The 26,483-nt window shown below is 39.0% G+C and overlaps 1 protein-coding gene across 1 annotated transcript; it reads left to right on the top strand.

The window, feature by feature from the left end:
* The first annotated feature begins 394 nt into the window (after positions 1–394).
* On the top strand, positions 395–25,992 carry LOC145993959 (uncharacterized). Its single transcript, XM_083129954.1, has 4 exons — positions 395–2,353; positions 7,263–7,341; positions 17,949–18,145; positions 22,179–25,992. The coding sequence occupies exons 1-4, from the start codon at positions 2,173–2,175 to the stop codon at positions 22,631–22,633; spliced, it is 912 nt and encodes a 303-aa protein (XP_082986080.1). The 5' UTR covers positions 395–2,172; the 3' UTR covers positions 22,634–25,992.
* Positions 25,993–26,483: the final 491 nt, after the last annotated feature.

Consider the following 26,483-nt stretch of genomic DNA (forward strand, 5'->3'; position numbering starts at 1 on the left):
TTAGTTTATGCAAGAACGAGATTTGATTAGGATACTAGATACCTGGATTTTTCATAAAAACTTCACCTGGGCAAAATTTAATCGGTCATAATTACAGGAATTCCAAGTTTTGGTTCGGTTGCATTGCTTATTCAACACGAAGAGAAAAGTGGTGTCCTTTTCGTAAAACTCTCGCTTCTGAGTTACAGAGCGAAGAGGCAGCGACGAAACTTGTAATTAGTACTAAGGGCTTAATGAGGGACAATAGGGTGGGGGAACCATACCCTCATGGACCTCCACGGACCAGTGTGGGAGGCCGAGTTTGTTTCAATGAGCGCGGAATAAGTAGTAATTGTGACAACGAAGTTATCCTATAGCAATCGTTAAGCGAATAGATGGAAGGCTTCGCGGACGAGAGGTCCCGACTCAGTGCTCTGTTGGATGGTGATCGGCGCTGTCAGCCGCGTCAACGCCACGATCGAATCGGGATTGGACCTCTTCTACGTGCGAGCAAAACATGTGGATTTCCTTGTGGTTGGCGGCGAGGATGGGAATAGGATGAATGTTGCTGCCCTGCGCTTGTATTTGCGATCCGGATTGGAGATAAGGACGAAATTAGGATAAAACTTCTTGTCTACTCTTGTATTTGGGTTCTGGTTGGGGATAAGGACGAGCATAGGATAAAAGTTGCTTCTTTACTCTTGTATGTGCGTTCTGGTTGGAGATAAGGACGAGAATAGAATAAAAGTTGCTTCTCTGCTCCTGCATGTGCCCTCTGGTTGGAGATAAGGATGAGAATAGGATAAAAGTTGCATCTCTACTCTTGTATGTGCGTTCTGGTTGGAGATAAGGACGAGAATGGGATAAAAGTTGCTTCTCTACTCTTGCATGTGCGTTCCGGTTGGAGATAAGGACGAGAATAGGATAAAAGTTGCTTCTCTACTCTTGCATGTGCGTTCCGGTTGGAGATAAGGACGAGAATAGGATAAAAGTCGCTTCTCAACTCTTGCATGTGCGTTCTGGTTGAAGATAAGGACGAGAATAAGACAAAAGTTACTTCTCTACTCTTGTATGTGCGTTCTGGTTGGAGATAAGAACGAATTTAGGATAAAACTTTGCTCTTGTAAGTGCGTTCTGGTTGAAGATAAGGACGAGAATAGGATAAAAGTTGCTTCTCTACTCTTGTATGTGCGTTCTGGATGAAGATAAGGACGAATTTAGGATAAAACTTTGCTCTTCCATTATTGTATTTAGTTCTGGACAGATTTGAGAAAGGGATGAAAAGTTGTTCGTCTACTCTTGTAATTGAGTTCGGGTTGGAGATAAGACAGAAATAGAATAAATGCTACTCCTCTTCTCTTTATATTTAGTTCTTGTTGGCGTTATGAACGGAAATAAGATATTAGTTTATCTTCCATTCTTGTGTTTGTGTGTTGTTTGTGTGTCCTACTGTTGTAGAAATTGCTTGTTGGGGCGTAATGACCAGAATGATATAAAAATTACGGTTTCGCAGTTGGTGAAAGTCACAAGTTTCAAGATGGGTCTATTGAGACTGGTAGTTTGATACAGGAAGGATAATATTGACAATTTTACACTGGAAAGTATCGAATGGTCTTGTCGCTGAGGACCGTATTGACAAATATCCGCCATTTTTATTGGTCGGCATCGACAGAGGAAGCAATGAGGCGTATCCAAATAGGTGCCCGTTCTTCACGGCGCACGGGCGATGCGAGTTCAACGCGTGCGCCTGACGACGGGCAGAGACCATTGGAGTTCGCGGCGACGGGTGCGGCCCCATCTGTCGCGTTCATTGGCCACGAACCCCCTTGTCCCCCTCCGTGGGCCGTCCCCCCGTATGAATTCGATCAAAACCGCTGGAGCAGTGCACCGACACATTCAATCTCCTTTAGAAGATTAACCCGAATTGAGGCAAGGGGTAATTCAGCGCATTAGGACCTCGCGTTTAGTCGCAATCAAGCCAATCAACCGTTGCTGATTGCGCGTGACCTTCTCTTTCGCCGAGAGGACAAGAGGGGGACGAGAAAAAACAGGGGGCCCGGGAGGAAAACATCCAAACTGGAAGGTCCGTACGATGATTCCCTTTTTTCGGATTTCTCTGGGAACGGAGGGTCCGCGGTTTTGACGGCGAGGGCGCAGGCCGAATCCCGAGGGAACTTCCACTCCATCCAAGTCATGTTGGGACTCCAGCACTCTTCGGACATGCTGCTTCCGGGCAACCAGAACCTTTCCGTGCCAATCTTGGTGAAGAACCAGGACACCGAGCATGCGGACATTGGTTCGCTGACACCGGACCAAAAGCGGAAAGTCGAGGAGCACCTCCAGGAGCACCAGCAGCCGCCACCGGCACCACAAGGTAAGTTCTCGTTCAGTTTTTTCCAACTCGTCCGAATTAATTGTGGATGTCGTTGATCCTAGGCGCGTCAATTGCCAACAATTAGATGTATTCTCGTCCCCCCTCCCTCTCTGTCCCCTCTTTCCCCGCTCTTGTCCCTTTTCATCTTGCGAGGGGGACCTCTCGTTTTACTAATACACCCAATTTAGTCACTTCGCTCTCGTTAAACTTCAGATGATACAATTGCATCTATTTAACTTTCATTGCCTCAATTCGAAATTGTCCACTGCCAGTTCATCGCCATGTAGGGTCCGTGTTGGTACTCGAGTTTTCTTCAGAAGAATTTGCTTTTGACTTGTGAATCGTCTGTGCTCACTTAGGGAATGCTGTGAATTATTGTTTTGGTACGTGTGGTTTAACTTGAGTAGTAATGAGAGTGCGAAGTGATTGGTTTCTTTGAGGAAGTGTGGAGCTGAACTACAGCTCATGCCGCTTGTAAGTAAGAAGTAAATGATCTACAAGCATTTAACATTCACGGTGGCTATGAGTTAAAGCATTATCTAAAAGTAACGGCTCTAGGACATTTAGTAGGACGGAAAAGTAATGATATGATGAAATTGGTGACATGATACTCACAAAGAACACTCATGCCCAGGCCGGGATTCGGACCCGAGACCCCGATAGGACTGATGAGGCTTACCATGAAGAGGTGACGTGCAATTTTGAATCACTGTTATTTTCATTTAATATGGAAACCATATGCTATACTTACAAACGCTTCGACATCGATTTTCTCTCTCAATGGATGTGTCCTGCCTTCCCTCTCCCCTCTCTCTATCTACCATTTATTAGTGTTTCAATCCTTTCTATTCTCTCTGGCACTTCTTTCTTTCTCTTTCGGCCGGCCTCCGTGGCTATCATAGCGTGCTACGATGTCAGGGGGTTCCTGGATTCGAATCCCGGACTTGGCATGGCTGTGAGCATGAACGTCCGGAAGGGGGAGGGCAAATGGGGCCACGCCCCCTAGAGAAAATTAATGTTACCATAAAAGTATATATTTCATACATATATAGATTCATTTCAGCCTCAGTAGTTAATTATTGGACGGTGTTGCAGGAACATTATAACTTCAATCTGAAGAAGTGTTTTTTTTATTATTATTTTTATTTAGTGGGGACATTATTATGGCCGGGATTCAAACCTGAAATCCTTGGCGTCGTAGCGCGCTGTGCTAACCACTCCGCCACGAAGATGTGCAATTTGTGTACGAACAGAGCGCGATTCCGTCGACTTCTGTGTTCACATGTCGATCGATGTCTTTTTCTGGCCTCTCCGCTGACGCAGTGGTAGCTTGTTCATCTTGTAATCAAGGGGTCCCGTGTTCGATACCCGGTAGAGGCATATAGTGGTTCGGATTCCACTTTAAACTGTAGGTCCACTCCCTGGACTTTATAAACACCAACTCAACCAATCAATCAATCGATCGATTTTGAGTTCGCAATTAAAAATCTGTGTGATATTCTTCCAATGTTTTCTTGTTCCCTTCACTTCATAACACACTACTTTATTCTCTCCACGTTTCACTAGCGTCTATCTATTCCTTCAAGAGCAATCTATTTCTCCATCAGTTCTATTCCGTTGCTTTTCTCAGCCTAGTTGAAGTTATGGAGAGGAACACTTGATAAGATAAACAAAATAACATATGGGAGTACCCAGAAACTTTTCCTGGGGGTAAGCAAACTTTCTTTTTGCCAGGGAAACAAACAAATACTTTTTCCTGAGAGCAAACATTTTTACAGGAATGGTAAAGCTTTATTTTGAATTATTTGAAAAGGGAATGATATTTATTATACTTTCCACACGTAAAAGCACAATGGACAGAATGATTTTTTTTACCAAATACGGTAAGTGCCCCCTTGTCCACCTATGATACACCCTGACATTATTGCCTTAAACGAGATTCAACTGCTGACCTCATATCACCTTCTCTTATAAATCACATCCTTTGTGCAAGTTTGTGTTTAATTATTCTTGATTTTACTCTTTCAATTATTACATCACTTTTGTTATAATTACTTTTGGCATATTAATGTAATACACATGGGCAGATCCAGAACATTTCCTAGGGAGGAGCACAGATGATGAATATTTGAAATATAATGTGTAGATGATACCAAACGCTCCTATAGATTATTGGGCCCCGGGCGAGAACAGATTTTTGCACCCAATCCACCGAATTCGACATTCTCTTCCCTACTTGAGACAAGTCTTATTTTACTATTTTGCATACGTTTTCAATATTTCCACGCTAACTGTTCCCCGACCCCATAAGGAATCCGTATAACCAAAAAGATGTTAACGTTATCTCAAGAGGGGCAACACCTCTACAATAAAAGCTATATCAAAGTTTACAAAGGCAAAATTGACCTTTGACAAAAGATTCGAAGTGCGCACTGTTTGTTTCTTGTTGTTTAAGACCACTTTATGCACAGATAGGCTAATCCGGACTTGACCTACAGTTTAAGGTGGGATCCGAAATATAATGTGCCTCCACCGGGTATCGAACCCGGGACACTTTGATTACAAGGCGCCGACGGATTGTTTCTCTGTTCTTCTGAGCATGGCCGTATTTAGAGGGGGGGTTTCTAGGGTTCAACCCCCCCCCCCTCCGAAACTTCTGACATGTTGGATTAATGGAAGTTCAGAAACCAAAATCTGTAACAAATTTTCAATTTTTTTTCGAAGCATCACGAAAATACATTGAGACAATGTTGAAACGATCGAGCTAGAATTTTCATACATTTGGAATTCTGAAACTTGAGTGAAACAGGATTTATTCTCAGAATCGTAGCCCACCCGCGACCCCTCCATTATCACTTCTGCTGTCATCTTTCCAGTGTTGCTCCTGCGTCACAAGGAATATAGACTGAAGATTCCCTTATGATTGTCCCAAAATTCCATTTCCAGCTTTTAAATTCCCTGTCCGATAAAGTCAAAAATCCCCCTTGATAGGAGTTCAAACCTAGGATCTCCAGTTTCGTAGCGCATTACGTTCGCGATTGAGGTTACAATTCATGCACCAGGATAAGTTTTTAAAAAGAATAACTGGTTCCACACTTTTCAAAATTCCAAAAATTTAATTTTAAAGTCAAACAACAAAAACTTTATGACTTAAATTTCCATCTAACTTTTAAAGCTTTTCTCTTGAAGGTATCTAAAGTTTAATGACGAAGTATAATAATTGTGCATTTCAGTACACATTGTATGAAACGTAAAAAAAAAAAAAAAAGAAACTTGTGTTGGATATTCACTCATCTGCTGGATTGAGTAAGCCCCCTCAAGGATATAACAATAATATAATAATTATTATTATTAGTATTATTATTATGGAATGAAATTGTTTTATTATTATGAAATTTTAATTGTTATTGTACAATTATTGTTATTATTTATATTATTCAAATTTCTGGCGACGCCCATGGGAACAATTATGAATGAACCCCCCCCCGAAATTTTTTCCTGCCTACGGCCATGCTTCTGAGTAATTTACAACGTGCTACTAGACCGTGTATTGAGGACAGTTATGACGACACAATAGCAGTGTCTCTGAAAGAACAGCACTTTACTTCATTTTCCATTGTACAGTGGGATTCATGAGTATTACCTCGCAAATTGTCCATCACCATGTTCGTGCACTTTATTTGACCCAAAAAGAGCTTCAAGAATTAAAAAAAAACTCAAAACAAGCTGTTGACAAGTTCTGCACCAGGACACATAAAAATCCATCGCTTAAAAACTCATAGGATGTAAGATAAAAATTAATGAAAATGGTCATGGACAATTTGCACGGTAATACTCATGGATCCCACTGTACTAGATTATATCTGTGTCGGTGTTAAAATAATAATGCTAATAACATGACCCAATAAAAATATCTGACTGTCCTTCACTTTCAGGGGTGGTGACCTCTGGAGCACGAATGTTTCGCAGCAGATACCAAATGTTTTCAAAGACCGATTGATAGATAGATTTTGTTTATTTTCCTTAGCTTTTCTACCACTTTTGGCAAATCGCTGAGGTAAGAACGACTGAAGATATGATGAAATTGGTTAAGGGACACTCATAAACAACACCCATGCCTAGGCCGGGATTCGAACCCACGGACCCATATCGTCGTAACGCGCTGGGCTAACCACTACGCCACGGAGGTCGGCAATGTTTTCAAGACTCAGTGGCGTATGCTGAGTCCAAAACCTGGACTACCTCACTATGACACGTGATCCTAGGTTATGGAGGAAGAAAGAAGTCTAGGCTCGCGTAACCCCTGATGTAAGTGGTTAGACACACCCATTTCGGTCGTTTTTGACGTCTTCAAGGAAGCCACGTTGCCATCCCAACGGCAGGCAGGTTGCAAACTTCTAAGAAGTCAGGTTGCCAACTCCTAAGAATTTAGGTTGCCAACTTCAGAATCGCCATTATCTTCTTATAGAAATTAGGTTTATTCACAGTTTCTAATAGATTTTTCTTCTTTATTTAACCAAGTCAGGCTTCGCAGATGGTATAGCTAGCCTAGAATATACGCTCCTGTCAAGACTGATACTATTATTTTGTATTTGCATGTTCCTTATTTACCGTCGCTTTTCTGCCACCCTTTTTCTAATCGCGACGATGAAGATGAATTGTGATTATGAAATGACATTATGTTCAGGGCAGTGTTTGACAGGGAGTGAGGGGGAATCCCCTGAGGTTGCTATTTTTTGTAATTTAAAGGGGGAAATATATAAATATCTATAATGTATATGATATCCCAAATATTGAAGAGTAGTTACTGGAATTAGGCCCCCACGAAATTTTTCAAGGTACCACAATGATTATATTTATTTTCCTCTGCTGCAGTAAGAACGCTAAAATGGTGCTTTCTTTGTTGCAGTTCCTGTGGAACCATCTCCAAAGAAATCGGATTCGAAGAAGAAAAATGACAACAATGGTGTTAAAAAGAAGAAAACGAGGTAAGTGTAACTTTTAGCAGAGGTCGTGATTCCTTTCCCTCAGTGTTTGGAATCTTTGATTTGTGAACCTAACCTTACAGTTGGATATATATTGTTATCTTTTTATAGAAAATGTTGCTTAACTATTTAGTATAAAAAAAAAACTATTGATAGTGTCTTTTAATAATAATGTACTAAAAATGTAAGTTTATGTACAGTACATATATAGATATGGGAAAAACTGCTTAGCGGTAATCCCAAGTAAAATGTAAATAAATAAAGTGGGGGTGATTAGGGGGCAGTTACCCCCACTTTTTGCCCCCGCACAATTGCCTATTGATGCTAAGCCTTGTCTACCAAGAAAAGTAAACTGCCCTTGCACCCCGCCCCGTTTTAGCACCCAAACGCCGCTACTGACTATAAGGTATTTATCGCTCCATAGCCTGAAGCTCTATAACCCTATAGACAGTGACAAATGGGAAGAGTAAATATAAACCATCTCCAATTTTTGTCGTCTAAAATACAGTAGTTCCCTGTAGAATATTCTAAAAGTAAAAATATAAACCTTATAAGAAGCTATAGTGTGAAATCTACACCCGGGAGAACTGCAAAATATCGTTTAGAAATCTTGTTAATTTGCACGTCTGTAGAGAAAATTTACGCAAAGTGACCAGAATCACATAAATTCCCAGTTGGTAGTCACCCTGACACATGACGACAAGAACAGAAACATTTAAAGTTTCTAATATTTGCTATTCCGTGTTGTGTCGAAAAGGCAATTAAATCATGAACTGAATAGTACTTAGTACAGTGGGATCCATGAGAATTACCTTGCAAATTGTCCATCACCATGTTCGTGCACTTTATTTGACCCAATAACAGGTTCAAGAATTAAAAGAAAACTCAAAACAAGCTGTTGACAACTTCTTCACCAGCATACATAAAAATCCATCGCTTAAAAACACATAGGATGTAAGAGAAAAATTAATGAAAATAGTCATGGACAATTTGCACGGTAATACTCATGGATCCCACTGTACCACTGGAACCGCAAAGTGCTGCATCATAAATCAACTCCATGACCTTGGCCTTTCTGACGATTCCTGAAAGACAAGAATTTGTGTTCGTTAAGAAAATCCTATCCAGAGGTTCAGCTTTCTGGATCCACAGCTCCCTAAACGAGAAAATACATAATTATGCTAATGCAATTAGCTTACGTAAAACCTAATTCAATTTATGCTACTGCAATTAGCTTACGTAAATCTAATGAGACATGTTAAGTCATGCATGTTTTATTTTTAACATTTGTGGCAATTACATGTTCGTTAATTATTATCTGAATTAATTTCGAGTAATTTGCGTGTGGAATCTTGCGTGATACAAAATTGAATTGATTTTACGAATATTTTCTTGTGGGATTCAACGACAAAAAAGGAAAACGGAAGATTTTCGATATGGCATTATTGAGCGTGTATAGCCAAGATACAGCCCTTGCATGTCTACAGCACTAAACAGGAATAACACCTAGACGAGATTGGACAGACATGACTCGTGACAGAGAAAACATTCTTGTTCTCGGTTTTGTCGCGAATTGAACAATTTCTCTCTCCGATTCAAAGAGTCTCAATCTCGTCTGGACATAGAAAAATTTTAAAAAATGTTCATTAAAGTTTACTAAAAACATATGTTTTACACATTAAACAAAATGTTTGTTTCATCGGAAAATAAACACACAATATTGTATTGGCAATAGTTTCAAGTTTATTTTGTCATCACAGACATAGGCGTAGCAAGGGGTGGGCGAAGTGAGTGACCGCCCGCGGCCTCGCATCCCATGAGGCTTATACACAAAAAATATTGCAATAAATAGTTGTGAGAAAAATGTATGGAAAATGGTAAATTTTGTGGGCGATAAAACTACAACATTTTGTTTATATGAGGCTATAAATTCTAGTTAAATGTATGAATACGTCAAATATTTAGTATTTTAAATAAACCTGTAGCAATCTGATTTTTGAAGCCAAGCCGCTATAAATGAGTTATGAATAAGATAATTTCTCGTTGTATCGAATCTGTGATTGTTGTTCGTTTTATGCATTTTAATATACAGTGCCAGATTACCAAGTCCCTCGACAACGGATCAAAATTATAATGATCTGATCTTGAAAGAAAACTACAATCAGTTTTTTTTAAAATTGTTTCCAAAAGATAGAAAAAATGAATGAACTCAAAGAAACGAAAACTTTACATCAAAGGCTCTATAGAGAAAAATACTGTATTAGTCCTAATATTAATACGTAATCGGTAATTTTATTATTATAATTATTGAAGTTGGATAATATTTTGCTGACATATGCCTGAAGATTTTGTATAGATTCACATTGAGATTTCAAATTTAAAGAATGGATGGCGGCCTCACATTCTAATCTCGCCCAGGCAGGACCTGGCGATATGTAGCTACGCCAATGATCCCAGATATCTAGAAACAGCAAAAGAAAACAACGCGAAAATGTACGTGATTGCAAGGAATTCTAAACAGATGTAATTTTTGAAAACTTGCAATATCATAGCGGTTTTTCTAAAGGAGAGCAATTATCGAAAACTACTTGGCTCGCATCGTCCAAAGACCATCTCTATAAAATCGTTGCATTCGCCTTATTGAAAGCTTTTCCTGCTGTATAAATGAAATTCGGTACACTGTACATAAAGTGACAGAGCAAAACTCTTACGTAATCGCTTTACAAACCAGTGTGGAAAGGGAAAAAGGAACAGCACACATATTTGCCTCACCAAAATGTCTCATTTGCGATGCACCCTTCCGCGGTTCTGCTTGGTGTGACGCTGCTGTTTATGCATGAAATCAGCCAGATGACACAGGGGGCAGATGAAGCAATGCAAGGCATATCATTGCCCTCGCGGGAGGCGCAGAATGAATTGCAATTGTTCCGCCAATAAAAGGGTTGTCCAATGCCTTAAACGCTTGCTCATCTATCTCTATATCAAGGCTATCATCGTATTGGAAATTCCTAATTCTCGTTAGCGTGTTTAAAACGCCAAGTGCTGACATCTACCAGCAGAAGATGAACGCACAAACCGGAAATAGAAAGGATGGCATGACGTAATAAAAGGTAGGCCAATGCAGATAATCAGTGGTCACGGATAGATGACGTCACGTGGTGGATTTTTTGACAAATAATAGTATTGTAATTTTAATAGTTTTTTTATGCAATCAATTTCCCGCATAAGCGTTAACTTACCGTACGTGGAATTTACCTTGTTACCGATACGGTTTACTACAAATCGAGAAGAGAACTAGGCAGTGAGACCAGACCAAGATTATGCGACTTCAAGCAGACGGAACATGTCTCCTTGATTAGAAGTTATTTCTCGCTGGGTGGTTGCGTATATTCAGGATAAAATTACGTTCCTCGAGTTAGAGTGCCAGGCAAATTATGGAAGTCCTATGCTAAAAACTTGTAATTCATCTTGTAATTTTGTGCGGTATACAAACAACATCTGATTTGAATTGTTAAGCTCCAGTTTTTATCCTGTGGTTTACAACTATCATCATTCGTGATCATGGCCGTATTTAGAAGGGGGGTTTCTAGGGTTCAACCCCCCCCCCAAACTTCTGACATGTTGGATTAATGGAAGTTCAGAAACCAAAATCTGTAACAAATTTTCAATTTTTTTTCGAAGCATCACAAAAATACAAGGAGACAATGTTGAAACGATCGAGCTAGAATTTTCATACATTTGGAATTCTGAAAGTTAAGTGAAACAGGATTTATTCTTGGAATCGTAACCAACCCGCGACCCCTCCATTATCACTTCTGCTGTCCTCTTTCCCTTATGATTGTCCCAAAATTCGATTTCCAGCTTTTAAATTTCCTGTCCCATAAAGTTGAAAATCCCCCCTTGATAGGAGTTCAAACCTAGGATCTCCAGTTTCGTAGCGCTACGTTCGCGATTGAGGTTACAATCCATGCACCAGGCTAAGTTTTTAAAAATAATAACTGCTTCCACACTTTTCAAAATTCCAAAAATGTAATTTTAAAGTTAAACAACAAAAACTTTACGACTGAAATTTCCATCTAACTTTTAAAGCTTTTTCTTGAAGGTGTCTAAAGTTTAATGACGAAGTATAATAATTGTGCATTTCAGTACACACTGTATGAAACGTAAAAAAACAAAAAGAAACTTGTGCTGGATATTCACTCATCTGCTGGATTGAGTAAGCCCCCCTTAAGGATATAACAATAATATAATAACAATTATTATTAGTATTATTATGGAATAAAATTGTTTTATTATTATGAAATTTTAATAATTATTGTACAATTATTGTTATTATTTCTATTATTCAAATTTCTGGCGACGCCCATGGGAACAATTGTGAATGAACTCCCCCCCCGAAACTTTTTCCTGCCTACGGCCGTGTTCGTGATCCACACATTTTTGCAAGTATAAGTACGCCCCACTTGATTTTTCAGCAAAGATGCTCAAGCAGTCTCTTTATCAAATAATTACTTACAAGTACAAATAAGAACAATTCCACAGCACAAGCATTTACTGCATGACTAAGTACGTAATGGAAACACAATTGCTTCCCCATTCTACTATGTAATTCCATAAATCGCATATGTTGTTTTAATTAAATGTCAAGTCATAGAACCATATGTGGCCAGCATGCGAGCTTTTTTTTATATCCTAAGCTCAGTGTGGGTGGAAACTGCCCCCGAACGCCACCTGGTGCTTGAAAGGGGGATCGAAGGGGTGAACGAAGCCTCAATTCTAAACACGTGTCCATTAGCACCTTGTCACACATTCCATCTTGGCCATCATCTATTTTGATCGAAATGACAGCAAAATTGTGTCGCCTGTTGTCCTCATTTTTTTCTTTTGCGATGACTAAACGCAAGCCAACACCAGATCAGTGATGCGTATCATGTTTTGTACTGAAGCCTCGTTCTCTATAAACACGACTTGTTCATTTATCCTCAAAACATCTGATCAGTGATAGACAGATGCCACATTTAGGTTTTCCCGAAAACGTGATCTTGATACTCGTGAAATATGGATTTAATTGCGATGTAGAAACTTTATAGCCGCCCTCCGTGGCGGAGTTGTTAACTCAGCGTGCTACAACACCAGGGGTTCCGGCTTGGAAAAGCGGCCTAGGTATGGGTGTTCCCTTGAGTGTCCCAATTCCATCTGATCATCACTCATCCGGTATTTAGGTGTATGTAAACGTGACTGCCTCAGAAAATTGTCCGCCTCCCTCCTTCCTTTTCTGACCCTGATAAAGGTCGGGACTCGAATCAGGAACCTCCAGGGAGAGATCGAAAATCAACCACTTAGGCCACATTATAAAAGCAACAGTGAAGTATCAATACAGACAAGGAAGATGTCTACTTAACAAATTTCACTTTGATGAGATGTAAATAGACTAAAGTGTATTCATAAATTTAAAAAAGTTTACTTTGGTGTGATGGAAAAAAATATGGAATTTTTAAAACACACAATTCAATTGATTGATTGATTTGATTTATTTTACTTCGCTTTTCTCCCACTTTTGGCTAATTGCGAAGATGAGGATGAGTGATGACATGATGATATTGATCACAAACACCCGTGCCAAGACCGGGATTCGAACCCAGGAGTCCTGGCGTCAGGATGTGCACCAGCACCAGGGCTAGCGCGATGTGCACAGGACCAGCACACAATTCAACTGCTGAGTATTTGGTAAAAGAATGAACTATATTCGCAAAGATTGGGTTCTGCTGACCAAAAAAGAGATAGACTCCCCCTGTCTAAGAAACCCTATGTCAAAGTTGCCTGCCTTCCTGCATAGCGGGGACAAGTTAGGCCACTTAGGTGGCTCCAAAAAGATAATTTCACTTCATCTTGCTCAAAGAGCTGACCAAAGGTTCTCTCGTCTCCATTGTCCTCCTGTTTATAGGTCGTGCCAGAATCTAAAATCTAAGGAATACTTATGGGGTGGCAGAGCCTATTATGAGGATTGAGATGTTTATACCTAGTCTGGTCATAAATACTGTTACAAACTTTCGGCTTGGACTGTACATCCGGTAGTCAGGCTCATGGACCATGCTTGTGCTGAAGTTCACTCCTGACCATTGTGTGTTCAGCTGTGAAAGAGCAAGCGTGTATCTTCTTGTGCTTAGCATGGAGTGGGGCGCATATGAAAACAGGTAGCCGTAATTGCTCTGCATATGGTTGGGAAGTCATTCACTCAGATTTTCCATCCCCTAAAAATCCCGAAGACCAGCAAAAGGTTTGTGTATCAGACAATCTAGAGATTCACTGATACTGGTAGCATGAAAGATCGCCCAAGAGTTGGTCGACTTCACACCGTATGAACAGCTGCGGCTGTTAAAGCAGTGATGGCTCGTATCCGCCAAAAACCCATCCGGAAGCAAGTGATGATGGCACAGGAGCTGAACATTTCACAACAATCAATGTTCAGGGTACTTAATGAAGACCTTGCAATTGGAGCTTACCGATGGAGTACTGGAAATTTCCTAACGACACAAGTGAAGAAGCAGAGGGAACTGAAATCGAGACGGCTCATGCAGCGGTACGTTGCCAATGGGCATTTCAGGATTCTCTTCACTGATAAGAAATTGTTCACCACTGAATAAAGTTTTAACCGCCAAAATGAAAGGGTGTATATTTCAAACTCTCGAGAAGTTTGTGAGAGAGTTCCCAAAAATCAGAGATTCCACCAGTCCCCCTCAGTCATGGTTTGGTGGGGGGGGGGGGGAGCTATGAGAGTTCCACCAGGCCTCATTTTTGAGAAAAGGGCTTAAAAGCCGTGCGAAAGTGTATGTAGAAAGTGTCCTGGACCCTCTCGTGACACTGTTGAACGAAACAATGTTTCACAATGAATCCTGGATGTTCAAGAAATATTCTGCTCCAGGTCATGAGGCAAGGATTACGCGATGGTGACTGGAGACCAATGTACTCGATTTCATCTCCACTTTTGATTGGCCATCTGATAGCCATGATCTCAGTACCTTGGACTATAAACTGTGCCCAGAGCTAGAGGGGACTGTCTGCAAGAAGAGGCACCCTCTAATTGAAAGTTAAAAGCGCTACTTGATAGCAGCAGGGGCGGACTTTCCCATCAAGACCATCCGTGCTGCAATAGATGCCTGGCCAGGGAGACTTCGAGCCTGTGTGAGGGCGTAAAGTGCACATTTTGAAAACTGATTGGTGCTATTTGTGTGTAATATATGTAAGTGTAACATACTAAAAGAGCATTTAAAAATCTGAAACTACATTCAATTTATTCACAAAATAGTGTGTAACAGTATTTATGGCCAGACTAGGTATATTCGAAAGACGACAATACAATATTTGTATTTTTCCTTATACATAGTGGACAAACTTACTATTACTACTTGTTTGCAGTAAAGTCACACTTATGCTTATATGATTGATAACTATTCGCAACAGCTTTTTGTCTTGCACACATAATACATTAAAAGTATATTGTTAATACTTCATATCTATCTAAACATGTGTGTAATGAGAGCTCCCATACAGCTGAATGGTTAGCATTCCTGTCATGTGAGCAGCTAAAGTAGAACCAAGAACATTAGTACTTGAGCGTGAAAGGAAGATATGAAATATTTATCTTAAAGGAGGTGGGAGTTCCAAGATTTTGGTGTTGAATTGTGGAGCTACTTGAAAACAGGAAGTCCTTGAAGGGCTGTTGCACCAATGAGTTTAGTTTGTATGTGTGTACGTGCATAATGAAATAATAGCTCTATTGACTTCTGAGCAAAGTGCTTTGTAGGAATAGGGCCAGTGCTAGAAGAGCAAGAGAGAATGGAGAAAATTTCCATGAAACATTCCCAAGCTACGATAATTTGTATTGTCATCCCTCCTACTACTATGTTGATTCCATGTTGATCCATACAAGCATTCCCCACCTATCCTCAAACTTCACCAAGCATTTCCCCAGCTAGGAATTCCCACTTCTAGCACTGGATAGGGCTGTTAACCCCACCCTAACCTGGAGGAATCCCCCCCCCCCCAGAGCAAGTGGTTGTTTAAAATGCAGCATTTTTTCACCATGTCACACTGCCATTCAAGAGCCTTTCTGTAATTTATAGAGAATGAACCTACCCATGGTCATCTTGGCTCCCGTGGTGGAGTGGTTAGCACATCGTTCTACAATGTCAGGGGTCCCGGGTTCGAATCCTGGCCTGGGCATGGATATTTGTGAGTGTCCATTCATCAATTTCATCCCATCATCACTCATCCCCATCTTCGCAAATTAGCCAAAAGTGGCACAAGAAGCGAAGTAAAATAAAGCAAATCAATCAACCATGGTCATCTTCAGATCCTGATAACACTACCATGTTGGTAAGGGACATATCTGTACATTGCTCCTTGTCGGTCGTGATCCCTTGTCCCCTCCCTGGAATGCAGATGCTGCACTCTTGCATTGACGTGTGCCAGATCAGCAGTTGTGCACGTGGCGGCAACGACCCTAAAGAACAAGCGAGAAGAAAGCCAATATTCAAATACAAATATCACACTCCAAAATTTTAATTTTATCTCTTCTTTCTTAATGAATGAATAGCAATCAGTGTGAGCGCAGGATGCGGCTTTCTTTTGGGCTCCCTGCTCTGGTATTCCAGACTGGGTTCAGGACTTGTGAGTTGGGTTCTGTGGGTTTGATGAAGAAAATAATCTTGTATATCAAACCGCTCTGGAATGCCGGAACGGAATCCACTGCGACTCCGAGATTATGCATGCCTGTCTCACTGCCCGGGAAACGTTATTGAGAATGTTATTGAAGATGTTCTTCATGATGTTGTTAAAAATAATATTGTTAATACTGTCCTACCATGTAAACATAAGAGTCGAAATTAGAAACAGTACAATAATGGAAAATGTTATATTCACACTATTCACAATTGGTTTAGAAAAAAAAATGTGTACATGTAATGTAATGTCATGTCCTCAGTTCTGGATTCCAGAACAGAAATAATATCACATAAAGTATTGTATACATCAATTATATCATGTATATATTCCTTGTATAGCATTACAATTCATTATGATACCTATTTTAAAATGCAATCAAATAGTAATAAATAGAGGAAATAAAGTTGGGGGAACTGTCAAATTTGGAGCAACTGACGTTCTGGTATATTTTTAGGAACCAGGACAATAAGACCATACCCTCGAATGTAGGTGGGAGGAGCCGGGCTTACTTTGGAGGTTCGCCCTTATTACATGTATTGAATAGCTGTAATATGTGTATATTTTGTTGCTTATAGTTGATAATTGTCTAAATTATATGATAATGCAAATTCAATATGTAATGTAATGTAATAATGTAATAAAGGGAATTATTATTATCTGGTGATTATATGCTATCTGCCACTGCCATTATCTAAGGCTTGTTCCAGAGGGCCCATTTTTAGAGGATAAAAATTGTGTATAGTCTTATCGACTTATTGAAAATATAGTTCATTATTTGCATGTTTATTAAAAGTTTACACAACCCCTATTGAATATTATATATACAGTCAATTTTATTTTTAAAGTGGCTTCTGTTGTTCCGGCCATGTTCGAAAGTTGCAAGACAGTACTTGAAGCGAGTATGGTCTTGAAGTCGTGGACTGGAAGTGAAGATCTTTCGAACTGAACTTCGACTGCAGTGCCAAATACAATCAGTAGATATAACCAAGGACACATTTTAAATACTTGTTTTTCACCACAGAAATCACATAGCATTTGTAAATGCTCTAATACATACATTTCCACACATTAGAAGAACTGCAACAAACAACTTGCTGGCTTTCTACCTCCACGATTTCAAACAAATGAACAGCAAGTCCACTTGTCACGTGACCGAGTCTCCAAATTCGTGTGCTCTGCCCTGTGGTCTCGATTCCTCGTGAACTTGACGTTTTCTAACTGTACTAAGTGAGGTCACTTCCGTCAAGACCATACTCCAAGTATGTACTTTGTACGTTTCGGACAGAGCCTCTGTTTCTGGTTATTATCATTATCCATCTTTTCTCAAACTTACATTAAAGAGATATGTACAACCTTACATGGCTAATCACTGTACGCTAAAGTTCAGACAAACCCGAACAAAAGATCACAATAAAAATCAAAATTTAGTGTACTATTTTGGTAACCTCAATTTATGATTGGTCCCGCACAGTTACCATGCGGTCTAAGGCATCATGCTTTGTGCTCCGGCTACGGGACGAGTGCACGCTCTAGTCTCCCCAGGGAATCATAACAACTTTTCTCCTGAGATTTCGGCCTGTGCATGGGACTGGTGGCCATCCACCATCGTGAGGAAATTGGGAAGCTACGAATGAATAACATAATCCTATCATGAAAAACCTACGACGACGATTAGGGGTTCGTCGTGCTGACCATATGTCACCCTGTAACTGGTTGGATGAGTGAGTAGAATCATGTGGGAGTGAGGCTAGTGATCAGTCGGTAGGCCCAGACCCTCATTGAGCTGTTGTGCCATGCCACGGGTTATTTAAGATTGAATTCGACATGTCAGCATACACATATATACTCGTATAAAATGTACTAATGATTGTATCTTTTATGTACAGAACTACATTCACTGCATACCAGTTGGAAGAACTGGAAAGAGCATTCGAGAGAGCTCCCTACCCAGATGTTTTCGCGAGAGAAGAACTGGCTCTCAAACTTCAACTTAGCGAGTCCAGAGTCCAAGTCTGGTTTCAAAACCGGAGGGCAAAGTGGAGGAAGAGGGAGCCACCACGAAAAACCAATTACATGACTGCAGGTACGTTGTGTAATTATCATAATTTCCATTCTTTGTAATGTATAATAGTACCATAAAAAGAATTCAAAGGGTTGGTTTTCTGTGCAGTTAGAACAAGCAAGTAACATAGATCATCTTAATTTTAAGGTAATGTGACTGTATTCGGTCACCAAATATATTTTCACTGAATGGTCATTGAAAAAGTATTTAGAAGTAGGATAGTGTTTGAAGCGGTGTCTCCCCCAGTATGATACTAATTTCATAGTGTACTACTGGGTGTGCAAATTTAAGTGTTTGATTTGAGGGTGCCACCCATTGTTGAATTTGTGCACTGGTGCTGCAGAATATTTTTTTTTTTCAAGACTTGGGATCTGATGCTGGAGCTCGTGGATATTAAATTTATTTTACACTTTCCCTCACTTACTTTCTTTCTAGCTTTCTCTCTTGGTGGGTCAGTACCCAAACCCATTAAGTGGTTCACTTTCAATCTTGTCACCGAAGTTCCGAGATTCAAACCCTGGTTTTGGCGAGTGCCTCTTTATCAGTTTCATATAAACATTGCACGAAATCACACTCTGTCCCCACATTTCGGGCAAACAGATCATCAGATCCTGCGGCTGTGTTGAAAAGATACTGGGTAAGCACTGAGCATATGATCTTTGTCAAAGTGATTCAAGGTATGTTTATCATGATCATTTGAAGAATGTGTATCTATAAAATATTGCAACTTTCTCGCTGTAAGAAGACTTCTCATATGCTTTCATTAACACATGTGAATCTATTTGCCCGACTTCATGCCGTGTCTTCCTAAAGTGCACTGGGAGATGATGACATGAAGTTCAATATCATCCATTAACAAAAAAAATAGCAATACCAATAAATTTATTTTTCACTCACTCACTTCAGAGAGTGTAAAACTGTGTATAACATTATCTTTTACTGACTGCAGAATGCCACACCCAGAATTCAGTTGATGAAAAGATCTTTCCATAGAGAAATGCTTATGTTCTGTCTGGTTTCATAGCTACAATGCATGGTTGTTTGTTTAAATTCTCTGAAACTACAGTTCAGAGTGCAGAATCACTGCAGATTGGTAAGGGAGGAAGCGCAGACAGACAGCATGCATACTATATATATATAATGTCAATAAATATCTGTCAATTATTAAATAATTAAATTATATTATAAAATATGTGGCCGCGGTGGCTCAGTCGGTAACGTGTCTGACTACCATGCTAAAGGTCCCGGGTTCGATCCCTGGCCGGTTCAAATCCGGGAACTTTTCTAACGATGGAAGCGGCCCCGGCGCCCACCCAGCATCGAATAACATGGGTACCTGGGGGAAACCCTGGGGGGTAAAGGCGGTCAGGGGCGTGATGCTGATCACATCACCCCCACTCACGACCGGATCAAGAAAGTGTGGGGCGTTACCCCCACACCCCCTATACGCCTTCATGGCGTGGTGCTAAGCACAGGGGAGCACTTTACCTTTATATTATAAAATATATAATATATGGACTGCCCTTCATTCAAAATTCGAATGCAAATTCAAGATGTTAATATACTACCAAATGCTATGAACAGTGATTTGCATGACTAGGGGAGGGACAAAAGTTAACAAACATAAAGAAGATAACAGTTTCCTATCTAAAATTCACATCTAAATGCTATTATGTGTTTTATTTATATACATTGTGGTAGCTGACGTAAGGCGATGAAAAATGGAGAAGAAATAACAAGTCGGACTTAATTTCTGTGTTCTAGAGATTGCTGTGTTCAGTGTCCTTAGAGTCGATTGATTGAGTTGGTGTTTTGAGTCCACTTTATGCACAGTAAGGCTAGTTGGGACTGGACCTACAGTTTAAAAGTGGGATCCGAACCACTATGTGCCTCCACCAGGTGTTGAACCTGGGACCCTTTGCTTATAAGGAAACGACACTATTACTGTGCCATCGGGGAGGCCCAGTGTCCTTAGAGATGGGACTCTTTGTTGTTCATTCTTTGTGTGTGTTATTGATCAAGTATATTCGACTTCAAAACTGTTTATCTTTGTTGCTAGAACAAAAACTCCCCCCACAGGAAAAGTTTGGTGGGGGAATACCCTCTGTCCCCCCTGGGATTTCACACCCTGACTACAGCAATTCAGTACCTATGTGAGGCAAGAACAGGGATACGTGTACTGAAGACACTGATGTCAAAATTAAACATTAGTCAATTTGTTAGATTTGATTGTTATTTAGTATCTGCCACTTTTGGCAGAAAATGATGATGTGGATGATGAGTGATGACATGATGGAATTGATGAAGGGACACTCACAAAGAACATTATGCCCAAGCTAGGATTTGATGCCAGGACCCTGGTGTAGTAGTATGCTGTGTTAATTACACAGGTACAGAGGTCTGCTAAACATTGGTCAACATGGTCACATGCAATTTAATAGCAACAAATACTGGAATGAAGTATTGCATATATTCCAGTGTAAAATGCAATTGTTCATTTGATTGTGCATACACAATTTTAGGCAGAATAAAAATACATGAATCTAGTGAGTATCACCACAATGCTACTGCCAACACTGCAGCAACTGGAGTAGTAGAAAAAGATAGAAATGATTCAAGGTGAAGACTAAAACCTTGATCTTGAGCTGCCTCTAATCGCATTACAGACTCTTATTTGCATCCTGGTACTATCACTTTTAGTAATTTACCTGACAGATATAAATGTCACTGGCAATCATGAATATCTGGAATGTGGTTGAAATATACAAGATAAAAATAGTTTTTCAAGTGTATTGTGGCATTAAAACAACCCAAGTAACCAAAAGTGGTTAGTCCAACGTTGGGTCAACCGTACTGAAAATGGTTGGCAAAATGTAAGAACATACTGTTGGGCAATGGTAATTTTGACCATGCTTCCAATGTTGGCCCAACGCATGGTTTTTACATTGGGCCAACATATGGATTTTATGTTGGACCAAAGTACTGAAAACAAAAGAATGGATAGGTTTGTGTTCTGATATATACATAATTTATTGTGAAACCAAATATAAACAATAGTACAAATTATTTATGAAAATAAAAAAATAAAAAATACAGCACTTTCTCAGTCATATGACATTATTGTTTTCAAGGCACCATACCTTCAAGTGGTAGCACAAAAACTTTCAGGGGTTTACTTAGTTTTCCACCTTTCATGGAATTTAGTCTGCACATAACATTGCTCAACCACCTTCACAAGAATACCTGTATGAATGTTCTTGTTCTGCTACAGCTAAACAGACAAACAATAAGCAATTCCCAACACGTCTTTCATCCATGGTGGCGGACAAAGGACTGGCAAGTGATTGCAAGTTAAAAATAGCTTCTACTTTCATTAAAAATATATTATATTTCTGGTATGTGCTGTGACTGAAATATTTGAAAAGAAATACTGTTACATGTTATTCATTTTACACTCTAAAATTTACAGCAAACTCTCGAAAGTTGTCTTAGCATGAGAAAGTTGTTCTTAAAACTGATTTTGACTCACTTTTTCATGGTTGGGCAAACGTTGGCAACCACCGTTGGTCCAACGTAACGTCAACCTTTCCCACGTAAAAACTGACATTGACCCAACAGTTGTGGTTACTGGGGAAGGTCTGAAAGACCTATGTTGTCTACATGGCATGAAAGTTTATTGTTGTACAATTATGCCATGTCTGATAAATATTTTGTTGTTGCACATTGATACCATGTCTGATCCTCCTTTAAGATAAATGTTTTGTTGGTGTAGAGAAGGATGTATAAGTATTACGAAGCAAATTGTTCATCATCATGTTTATTCTATTTCTCTTACATAATGCGAGTTCTAAGAACTGAATCAAAATGCCAAACAAGTTGCTGACAATCTCTGCACCAGCATACAAAAAATCTATTCCTTAAAAACACGTAGGATACAAGAGAAAATTAAAATAGTCATGAACAATTTGCAAAGCAATACTTGTGCATCCCACTGTACAGTGATATCATGTGTGATTCTAACTTTTAAGATAAATATTTCTTATCTTCCTTTCAGGCTCAAGTACTAATGCTCTTGGTTCTACTTTTAATGCATTAAACCCACTGAACACATTCAATCCAGCAACGGATTCCTGGGCATATTCGAGCTCCTCGTATGATCCATCTCACTTGAACCTTATTAACCCCAATTCATACACATTCTCAAGCAACCCAAGTTCAGGATACTCTTACCCCATGCTCTCGCAGCCGATGACCATCAACGACTCCCTTTTCAATAACACAATGAGACCGACCGACTACCAAACAAACAACCCGATGCGGGAATTCCAGCAACCGGCAAACACAATGAAGAATATGGAGTACAGCCCAATAAGTCCCGGACCGGACAAGCTGGATGACGTAAGCACACTCCTGAGTGCAGTGAAGAGGGAACCCACGGAGTATGACAACGGAAGACCGAAAGAAAAAGAGCAGCAGTCATTTGTCACCCTGCCGCCCTTTCTCAACTGAGTTAGCTCAATTGGCTGCCATGTCCCCTCTTCGCACTTCCGGTTGCAGGTGTTGCGTTAGGAAAAACCAACCCCCTGATGCTTCTAATTTGTAACGTTACCTTCATATAGTGGAACCACATGCAAAAGAATCTGCATAGACTCGCGACTCCTGTGCATCGTACTCCCACGTGAAGGAGAGGGGCAGTGTGGAGCATGCTTCCTTATGGCCCGAGATGAACATATGAAGGGGAAGATGCATGAAGGATTTTTGGCTCAAGGTCCTTTTGTTTGTGGTCACTCTATACTTCATACTGTGGAAATAGACCATGTTCATCAGCAATTGTGACAAGTAGGAAGAATTCATGTCCTTGATATTCTGGAGTATTGCATATATTATAATTTTAAGAGTTTTGTGCACTGAAATTTTCACGTTATTTTACATTCAGTTATCATTAAAAAGAACTGCCAGTTTCGTGCAATTTTGCGACGCATTCCAACTACATCATATGTAAATTCTTGAAAACAGAAAAGTGATTGGATGAAGACAACAGACTATAAAATCTGCACATCTACTATTAGAAAATTAAAAAAATTATCTATTTTGTGCGACTGAAATTAAAACATGTTCAGAAAGTTTCAAAGTGGAATATACGGTATGCGCCAATATACAGTACTGAAACTCGCGCACCTCCAACATGCACGTGCGTTTGTCAATGGGGCATAGCTCCAGCCACTCGTGTTCTCAGTAGTAAAAAGGAAGTTATAACTCGCTAATAGTGTGTATGTTAGTGTTTCTTTCAGGATAAATAAACTCACAGATGACAACAATTTACTGTTCGTCTTTTAATTTCAGTACTGTATATTTTGGCACATACTGTATATAGGCAGGTACAGGTTTTGAGGTAGATAGGATTAAGTACCTCTTGCACTGTCAGTTTTACGAGATATAATTGAGAACAAGTAAACATTTACATGGGAAAATATAATGTGCGAGGCTGTTAAAATTATATTATAATTAGTTTATCTCGCACCGAAAAGCAATAAATATAGATCCACATGATGCCACCTGCTGACACCTTTTGGACACATCTGCATGTATTCTAGCTTGGGAAAGTTTTGAACAGGGCCCAGTCAACTTGGAAGACATTTAACATATTGGTTCCTGGTGAAGAAGCAAATGACGACATGTTATTTCTTCACCCCAATTTTCAGGAAGGAGGGGTAAGGATGAAGAAATGCATCCTGGTAATACTCGTTGTTTGTGTTCAGCATTTATCAAACAAAATCCCATTACTATTAGTTTGGCGACAGGCAGTTGTTCTCTAGTTTTGTAGGGCAAAAAAAGGCTCAACCACCTTCCTAGTTGATGTGGGATCTAACAATGACCTTCAACATCTCTGATTGACTTCATTATTATTTGCTAATTGATACGCTAGCTACTTTAAAAATGGTAGCCAACACTAAAAATTGCTCATGTACTTCAAATTAAAAATGCAGATAAAACAAATTCTTCCATATTGTATTCTATTTTGACTAATTTAGGGAAATTTCAATCAGAAGTAACAAGAAACACATATCACTTAGAAATGATATTCGATTGGTGAAATCCTCAAATGACATATGACATGTGATGCTTCTGTATAAATTCTCCAACATTTTTTACCCCTTTAGTCTAACCATGACAATGAGAATGAATGACAATTAGATGAATTTGCCTGGCTGGGACTCAAACATATATCCTTCAGCTCAAGATTGTGAGACAAATCACAACAACATTGGCAATGTTTACTTTGGCTGAACATGAAGCATTTCTAAATATGATAAGTTGATTTAAATATATCAAGAAGAAGAATCATCGTTAAAAGGAGAAAAGCAAGAGAACAAATTATTTTCAAATCTGGTCCAAATTTTAAAACAACAACTTTGTTTTCACTTTATCATAACTCTACACTGAAGTAAAAAGTTCTAAGACTTAGGAATGTTTAATTCAATAAAATTATGTCCGAAAAATAATAACTTGCTTCTCAGTTAGTATTCTCTCTCATATTACATCATCTCAATTCAATACTAGCTGCATAATTAATTTTTTCATTAAAATTGCTGGTCTAGTATGCAGGAAGTGTTTGACATTGATTAAAAAAAAAAAAGTATTTTGGGTGTATTTGCATACACACACCAAATGTTGTAAATAGTTGTTTTTCTTAAATGAAAAAAATGTATTTTGTTGTAAACTTTGAAGTACTTTAACTTTCCAATTGTGTATTTTGTTTGTGTAAATGAACAGGAGTGCATAAGTTAGAATCAATTTTGATTACGTACACTATTCAATCCTTGACATGGAAAATTTCTTAAGGGTTGTGTATAAAGATCATACTTATGCACGTTACTGTATCTTCTGGTGTAAATGACTATTTTTATTAAATGCTATCTTGGCATTCCCGTGCCTTACTTGTGTGTGCCTCAAATATATATGAAATATATTCCTAGTTCGTTTTACTTGAAATGCATATATAAATTTTTAAAATTCAGAAATTAATAACTCGAAATATTCTGTCATTCATCACGAAGGAATTTTGAGTAAGTGATGAGCTGATATCATTTTGAAACATAGTTGATATTCTTACTGAATCATTATAACACCATTAAGCCTTGTTTCCATGATATGAAAAAACTCAATATGCTGACCACGGCAGAAATTTAAAACATAAACTATGTTTTAAAACAAAATAAATTTCTAACTTGGTCAGCATATTGAGTTTTTTGAATCATTATGATACCTATACTTGAATATTGCAGGGGGAAAATGATATTGACATTGACCAATAACAATATAAGTATTAGTACAGGCCTGTTTGAAATACAACATTTGAAGTGCGCAAGTGCCTAACTAGTCGGAAAATAACTTATTAAAAAATAAAAATTGTGTCATGATAGAATTTTCAAATTTCTTACGATTCACGGAATATAGCAATTGATTTAATTACTTCAAATAACTTATTATTATGAAGTATTCAGTTCATTGTGCATCTATATTAACAAAATATGTATTTCTAGCTAACTAGGACTGGACAAGGCAGAAACTTAAAAAATTACAAACATGTATTATGTATAATAATAATGGTTGTTGTAAATATAACTCTTCATATACTCTTTCACAAAATTTTATCTTTTGTGGTGTGAAATGAAAACCCAAATTCTTTAAAACAACAAAAATTTCATTCTGTTCACAATGTTTTTGCAATTCTTATTGATCATTTGTTACTATGTATGAACAATATATCATGTTAAACCATAAACTGAACTTCCATGACATTTGTATATTTTCAGTGACAGATGAAAGTTTGCATTTTATATTTACTGTTTTTTTGTGATACTCTTAGTGAACAATATATATTTTATACTTAAAATACTTCTGCCATTTTATTTAACCTTTGGGGCCTGTTCCGAAAGTTACACGAGTTTAACGCGTTAAACGAGTTATGGTAATTGGCCGTCCCATAAGTGCTTCCGTGCATTTCGTGAGGTTTGTTATGCTGTCCATAAAGTAGCTTTCCGTGCACGGGCCAGGAGGCTGGTTTGTTCGGTGAGAATCAATCGTCTGCTGGTTGCAGACTACGTGTGTGCATGATGCACTAGTTCGGAGAATGTATTATAATTTTAACAGAGAGCGATATGAAGCAACATACACAAGATGAGTGTGTCTTAACTGTTCTTACAATGCGATTAAAATGAGTAACAGTGTCCGCAGTAGAGTTTATTTCTGCCAGGACATGCCATCCGATGAAGGCCATGTGGAAACTTTCTCTAAACAAAATGCTGTGCCTGCTCTTTCGTCCCATATGTCTGTAAATTAACTGGTTTCACCATAT

The sequence above is a fragment of the Lepisma saccharinum genome, chromosome 10, assembly GCF_977018435.1.
Source record: "Lepisma saccharinum chromosome 10, izLepSacc3.1, whole genome shotgun sequence".
NCBI lineage: Eukaryota > Metazoa > Arthropoda > Insecta > Zygentoma > Lepismatidae > Lepisma > Lepisma saccharinum.

What these genes read in the sequence shown, in the direction of transcription:
- LOC145993959 (XM_083129954.1), top strand. Translation starts at nt 2,173, where the DNA reads ATGTTGGGACTCCAGCACTCTTCGGACATGCTGCTTCCGGGCAACCAG. An exon ending in GCCGCCACCGGCACCACAAG is followed by an intron (nt 2,354 to 7,262) that starts GTAAGTTCTCGT and finishes TCTTTGTTGCAG; the next exon opens with TTCCTGTGGAACCATCTCCA. An exon ending in GTTAAAAAGAAGAAAACGAG is followed by an intron (nt 7,342 to 17,948) that starts GTAAGTGTAACT and finishes TTTTATGTACAG; the next exon opens with AACTACATTCACTGCATACC.